The sequence below is a fragment of the Pseudorasbora parva genome, chromosome 10, assembly GCF_024679245.1.
Source record: "Pseudorasbora parva isolate DD20220531a chromosome 10, ASM2467924v1, whole genome shotgun sequence".
Lineage (NCBI taxonomy): Eukaryota > Metazoa > Chordata > Actinopteri > Cypriniformes > Gobionidae > Pseudorasbora > Pseudorasbora parva.
This window is the reverse complement of record NC_090181.1, coordinates 43890986-43898760: the sequence shown is the minus strand read 5'-3', so window position 1 is coordinate 43898760 and position 7775 is coordinate 43890986. Positions and strand designations below refer to the sequence as shown.

General features: G+C 38.8%; 1 protein-coding gene across 2 annotated transcripts in view; it reads right to left on the bottom strand.

Moving 5' to 3' along the window:
- Positions 1 to 7173: 7173 nt before the first annotated feature.
- The window catches only part of paplna (papilin a, proteoglycan-like sulfated glycoprotein), a 71801-nt gene continuing 71199 nt past the window's right edge, over positions 7174 to 7775 (bottom strand). For both annotated transcript variants that reach the window (XM_067456221.1, XM_067456222.1), the window contains one exon: positions 7174 to 7615. In XM_067456221.1, coding sequence (XP_067312322.1) covers positions 7443 to 7615 — 173 coding nt within the window. In that variant the 3' untranslated portion in view covers positions 7174 to 7442. The remainder of the gene's footprint in view (positions 7616 to 7775) is intronic.

Sequence of the window (7775 nt, the reverse complement as noted above, 5' to 3'; positions counted from 1 at the left end):
TGAAATACCCATAGAATAATTATTATATATACATATATAAAAATTATTTATATGATGATTTTTTATATGGTACTGTATGTTAATGCCATATATGCAAACAATATATGTTGAATTTATATATGTAAGTTTATTTAAACATAATATATGCAAACATTCAGTATGCTTGTATAGGATTTTATATGGATTTATATAGTGGTGTTTGAATCCTGGCATTTCATAATTTGGTTTTGTTTCAGGCTTCGGACATTAAAAGCTCCATGTGTGTTTTTCTCCCCGTTGTGAGTGTACAGTTTGAGCATTCGCTTGGTCTCGTGTGAGCATCTAGTTTTGCTTGGGCGGTCTTTTGTCCATGTGTTTAGGGTTGTTTGTTTAGCATGCGGCTTGTGCTCATCATTAGCCATGGGGTGTACTTTCATGTTTTGTTCTGTGTAGCATTTACAGTTACTCTGGTACATGGGTGACATTTTTCATCCTGTCCTCTAGAGGGCAACAAATGGAGGAAGTGGTTTTAAGGTTACGAGTAGCATAGAGGAGAGGCATGGCAATGGAGAATGGGTGAAAATGCCTGGAATCACATTGTGTTTGAGAGTTAAGTGAATTGTACATTCTAATGCTTTACAATCTTGTTCAAATGCACATTTTGATGTACCCATAAAAATGTTAATTCATAGTGTTTGGCAGTTTCCAGAGAAGCTCGCAGAGGACTCTGTTATGGGGCTTGAGGGCACTGATACCTACTTCTGACCTGTGTTGGATTGTGCCAGTGCCTAATCTAGGATTTAAGATTGTATTTCTTCATTGCCTGCTGGGACTGGGACTTCTACAACACTCAAGAGACTTGCATTGCAGACTGTATATCCTTTTCCCTCTAGGGCATTTTGAATTGTTTAGTACTGTTTTTTGTTTGTGTATCACTAGTATTTTGGGTTTGGAATTGATTTACTGTTTATTTGTTTACTTATAGTGTTGAGCTTTGATATTCACAATGCTGTCTTGGATTTCTGTGCATGTGCTAATTGTTACTATGTTATCTCATTCAGTGGTTAAATAGATACAATTTATTTTCACTCCCTCATTGAGAATCTTACAGTTAGTTTGAACACAAACTATTGGCAAAAGTGAATTCCCGTTTTTTTGAGGATTTCTTATTGTATAAAAAACTAAGATGAGCCAATTACAAGCATGAAGGGGTTTGTTTGTTTCGATTGTTTATTTTTGAAGTCTAATAAAAAGCCCATTAACCTCTGCACCCTTGAGTCCTTCATCTCTTGCCTCACCTGACAATAAGTAACATTATAAATATTTTATATTTTAAATGTCATTTGTTTTATACATAGTATAGATTTTAAGACTCTGCGGCATTTGAGAGTGATAATGATTTGTCACATATATAATTTAAACATATATAATATGTGGACTAAAGATATATGTCAATATATGAAATTTCTGATGCTGTGCATATATGTGCATTTATGTTTTTACTCTATATGAGCATATTAGGATATTTCATATATGAGACCTATATGTCAAAATATGTATTATACATACATAATATATGGGATACATTTATATGTCAATATATGGAATTGTTCCAATTTCTAATATGTTTCATATATGTTTTTACTTTATATATCACATATATCGCATATATTGATATTTCATATATAGACATATATTACATTTCCGTATGGGGTGATACACATGGAAGTGTAAGTCGTGAAGTGAGCATTAATTTGATAGGAGACATGACATATATGAGGTTATCTGAACTAGTAATTTGTTAAGACAAAGATAAAAAAGATGCAAAATACCATACAGAAGAAACATTTTACAAAACAGTTATGTGTTTACATATAATGTCCTGGGGTGCATGTTCATTTATAGATGGTTTGTCTATAATTTGAGGCAAAAGCTCTGTGTCTTAAACTCTTTGTGTCTGAAACTTCATGTGGCCGAATTCTTTTGGGCCATAAAACATCTTATCAGATGGTTTCCAGGGTAACGAAGAATCTCCCTCTGTTGTGTTGGGGGAAGGTCTGTTAGTAAGCACAACTTTCAAAACATATTTGTTAAATGTAACTGGCGATTGTGTGTTTGATTCGCCTGAGTCGCTACAACTAGATTCCTCGTTAATATGCAAATTCTGCGTTAATATGCCAATTCCGCGATTCCGTGATCGCGGAGATTATAGGGCCCTATAGGCTTTGGTCTGTCCCTGAATCTGATTCCACACATGGAACATTTATTTTGCATGGTACTGTGTCACTTTCAAATGATTTGGAAACTAAACCAATTTTGATTCTGCGTGATACCAGATCTTTGTGTGAGGATGTGTTACCCTTTTCTAATCAGTCTTTTACAGGGAGAAATGTACTTGTGTGAGGCATTTAGATGGGATGTGTTCATGTTCCACTTCGTAGTGTTCAATTTAAATCTGCTCTTGATACAGGAGCTGTTTAGCTGGGGGTGCGCCCTAACCCAGCCAACACGTGTATGTGGGGCCCACGTGGGTTAAACATGGGCTACAGTGGTACAGAGTGGGCATGGGCTCAAAATGGGCATCTTATCTGGGGCCCACTTTGGTGAACCAAGTAGGTCCCACATGGGCAAACCCAGCTGGGCTCCTCATGTGGGAACTAGTTGGTTCACTAATGGGAAATGAGAACATGGGTGGAAAATGGGCTACTCAGTGGTCTAACTCATTCACAGTCAAGACTAGTGCAAACACAGTCAATTCCAAAGGTTGATTACATGGGTAGATACTACACAAATATGCACCCAGGAAAAAAATGTATTGTTATTTTGACACTTGAACACAATTAATGTGACTTTAATCTAACCAAAATTTAAAAATTCCAACACAATAGCAATTTTATTTTGTTTATTTTGTGATCACAGAGCAGTGCCATACAGGGACCGTTTTAGCTTTTATTATAAAAGTGTACACATTAAGTGAAATATTTACTTTCTCAAATGTTTAATTTTGAATAAATCTTTAATAAATTTTATTTAGGCCCAGAACCACTAGTTTCCGATTAGTAATGGCTTTAGAATAATGTTCCAAATAAGTTGGAATGTCTTCTGCAGGGTTAGGTAATACTGAGTCATTGTTAATAGGTTACACCAGGATCTTTACTTTATACTTAACACATTTTGTATGTCTCCATCATCAATCACACCTGATTCAACTCATGAGCTCATTAGTAGAGATTTCAAAACCTGGGTGTGTCAGATATAGTGAGACGTACAAAATCTGCAGGGCTGGTGGTACGCCAAGACAGGTTTGAAACCATAACCATGACCGAATTTATTTATTTTTATTTTTATTTTTTAACAATACATCCACTTGTGATTCTTATTAAGTGGGCACTTAAATCTTCACCTTAATTCTTTTGCAGTTTGTGTTGTTTCGTTGCCATCTGTTTTTGTCTGACCCTACAGACCATTTCATCAAGATCAACTAGATGTGGGGCACCAAAAAGCTTTAAATGTGAAAAAGAGAATTAAAAAAAAAAGTGACACAATGGTTGATTATTTTGAGAAAAAACTTAAAGGGCTGTTGGGCGAGCGATTATGGGGGAGTGAGGAGCTGCACTGTTTTTATCTTTTTGTTTGTGAAATACATAAACTTTAAAGGGGCGGTGAAACACTCAGTTTCAGTCAGTGTCATGTCAATCTTGAGTACCTATAGAGTAGCATTGCATCCTGCATATCTCCGAAAAGTCTTTATTTTTTTTATAATTATATAAGAAAGATGCGCTGTTCCGAGTCTTTCCGAAAAAAGCCGAGCGGGTGGGGGCGTGTCGTGTGAGCGGAGCTAAATAATGACGTGTGCTCGCTGCTGCTATGTTGAGTCGAGTGCGTCGTAAAGCTGTGTCATCCCTAACAGCGGGAAAAAAACTTTATTCAAAATAAAAATATGGCTTTTAATCAGATACAGCCATACATCTATGATCCGGAATCAGACCCAGAGGCTGCAGTTGAACAGGAGCAGCAGCAAAAACGACTAGAGCAGGACGTCTCTATGTGGTACGATATACACTAACTATATAATATGCTTAGCGACTTGTGTTATTTACATATTTATACTTGAATTATATCGTCGTATTTTTGTCTTTGAAGGTGTACATGTGGGAAGTGCAGTTGTGCATGTGTGTTTGTGTGTTTACGCGTGGTTTGTGTAGACAGTAAGCGGACTAAAAAAAACACAGACATTTGAAGCAGTCTCACTCACCCTTCTAACGTTGGGACTGCTCCATCATTCAGTATTAGGCGATCGGGAAAATCCTGTGTCGAGCTGGGCCTTGTTTATGAAACAGTCGGCACCGAAATGCAGCGAACAGATATAAACATTCGCGCAACTCAGTTGCTGATCCGGAAAAGCAAATTACATCCACTGTTGCCTTAACGCTGGGTTTTTGGCGAATCTGTGCAGGACTGTCTTGGTCTGGCAACCAAAAACGCACTTTTTTGGTGACATTGTTATGTGCACATCACCTGTCCAGCATCCTACGAGCCAGCGCTTTGATGGGCGTAGCCTGTTACTTTCGCTCTCTCTCTCTCTCTCTCTCACGCGCTTCCGGTAGAATTGTCCGTAAGGCCCATACAAGGAAATTCTGCCCCCATTAACGTCAAAGGGGACGCATGATCTCAAAAAACTTGCCGAAACTTATGACTAACCGGAAGTAGTATTTTTGACAAAGAAATACTCCCATCAAACGTCCACCTTAACTTTTGAAACTTTGTCTATGTTTAGCATGGGATTCCAAGTCTTTAACAGTGTAAAAAGATCAGTATGCATGAAACAGCATTTCACCCCCCCTTTAATTGTACAGATGTACATATATAAACTACACAAGTTTTGTCAAATTATGTCTGTCAGGAACTCTACTTTTTTTTTTGTGGTACTTCTGTCAAATAAAGTTGTAACTGTAATTTAGTCGTTTTCAAATTATTCTAAATAACCCTTGCATAATAAAGTATAGCATGAGCTACTGGTTTCTGTTGATTAACTTTAACATTTTAGTGTAGTTTAGAGCAGTGGTTTTCAAACCTGTCCTGGAGGACCATCAGCCCTGTGTCTCCCTCATTTATCACACCTGATTCAACTCATCAGCTCATTAGTAGAGACTGCAAGAACTAAATTGGTGTGTCGAATAAGGGAGACATACAAAATTTGCAGGACTGGCGGTCCTCTAGGACAGTTTTGAAAACCACTGGTTTAGAGGATTACCTGTAATGTTTGTATTACGGGGTTCACTATAAGATAACTCATACAGAAACTATGCTAGCCCATCTATATATACCCGTTGTAGCCCATATGAGCCCTATATAAAACCTATCTGGGTCCAGTCATTAACCGATATGGGCAGACCCATGTAGGCCCCAAATGGGTGCGACCTGGGTTACCCATATCGGCCTGGTACGAGCCCATCAAGAGACCCATCATTAACCCTTATGGGCAGACCCACGCAGGCCCCAAATGGTTGCTACCTGGGTTACCCATGTGGGCCCAGTATGAGCCCATCAAGAGACCCATCATCAACCCATCCGGGCTAATCCATGTTGGCCCCAAATGGGTGCGACCTGGGTTACCCATGTGGGCCCAGTATGAGCCCATCAAGAGACCCATCATCAACCCATATGGGCTAACCCATGTAGGGCCTCCATGGAAACAGAGGACAAAATTAGCTGGGTCCCAGTTGGGTAGCTCAGGTGGGCCCCAGATATCAGCCCATGTGCAACCCCTTTGGGCCCCACATGGGTGTGTTGGCTGGGTACAGACTACTTTCCTGTTATTCACGAGTTTGTGTGCCCATATAATCTTAGTGAAAGTGGTAAACAGATTTTGCTTGGAGTCTGCTATAGAGAGGCTCAGAGAGGATATTCTACCCAAGCTCCGACTGCCCCCCCTATAACAGACAAAATTGAATGAATAAAAGAATGAATGAATGAATGAATGAGTCATTTATATAGCGCTTTGGTGTGTAGTACTGTACACCCAAAGCGTTTTACACTCGTGTCAGGGATCTCTCCTCAACTTTAGGATTTAGACCATTCAAGACCCATATATGTGTTCCCAGATCAAACCCATGCCCACCACACAACACAATGCTGTGCTTCTATATTGGATCTGACAGAAATGGTGCAACATACCTATGTGAGTAAAATCATGTTTTTATGTGATAGCATTGCATTACAGATCTTATTGATTATGTGTACATGTCTAACAGAACATACCTTAGCACACTGTCACAGGCTGGAGAATCCTTTATTTGTTGGTTCATTGCATTCGCGATCAGACTCGGGCATGTATAGGCCAGGATTCGAAAAGCCCAATGTCCAGGGGCTATGTTTTTTCCAGACGGGCTACCAAAAAATAAGCCTGCCAGTAGGCCGGTGAATCTTAAATAGGGAAATAGCCTACTATGTATTAATTATGATGCTTTTGAATCTAAAACCCACGCAACCATCATAAGCTGACAGTATACATTTTTTAAAGCCAGTGCATCACCCCTTTAAAAATGTCATGGCAAAATTATTTTATTCAGTGAGAGTCATCATATATGGCAGGCCTATTCAAATCTTGCCCTGGCGGGCCAATGTGCTACAGAGTTTAGCTCCAACCCTAATCAAACACATCTGAACATGCTTATCGTTGTCTTCAGGATCATTAGAAAATCACAGGTGGGTGTGTATGATCAGGGTTGGAGCTGAACTCTACAGCGCATTGGCCCTCCAGAGTAAGATTTGAATAGTTTGAATATATATAATCATGTCCACAAATTTTTTTGCATTTACTAAATGTTTATTTCTTCATTCAACAGAGCTATCATTGTTATTAAATAGCAAAATTCAAACTAATATCAATATCAAAACAAACAAACAAGAAAATATCAACGGGTCTACAGGAAACCCAGCCACGTACAGCTGTCAAGAGATTCCTTCATGTCAGGCATGATTGAAAAAATAAACTGAAATTGATGAACTGATAAACCTAACATCCACACAGCTGACATGTTTAAAATAATTTTTTTGTCTGAATATTTTAGGTTGCCTAAATGTCGGTGCATCGCTACAATCTACACATTTAAAATACAGGAAAGGGTTTCCTATTAAAGTTGTATGCTATTAGTTTTGTTCCTGTTTACTGTGTCAATGACCTGTTAATAATCATAAATGAACAGTTATTTATTCTTTAACAAAAACACACACAATACATAATAAAATGGACACAGAGATGATGTATAATACACAAAGATAAATAAACTCTGATATGAATGAGCCTGGGAAACCGAATGCTCCAGTTTGACTTAGTGAAGTTCAGTCTGACACTAGCAGCTGATCTGAGGTCAGTGTTGATCTGAGCTGGGGATGCTGATGATAAATCATGAGGTGAGTGTGAATCGATCAATGAGGCTGCTGGATTCATTGCAGATGACCTATCTGATTTGTCTAGGTCTGTCTTTGTCCCTGGCATATCTGGTACAGCTGGAGCAGCAGAAACTGGAGTAATACTGGCTGGAGCACAGTCGCGCGTACACAATCAGCTTACAGTTTGCCAATTCAGGCTGATCCACGCAGTCTTCTGGCAAGCCCCGACTCCCGTCGAAATCTATAGAGAGAGTGAGAAACAACGTGGCAAATTAAAATGCATTCAGTATAGGTGATCATAAGGTGAGTTAATTTGATGTGCTGTTTACAGTTGACACTGTGATGCTAATGTAACGGACATAAGCCGGTAAGAGCTGTGCGTGTAAACCTCACTCCTTGTT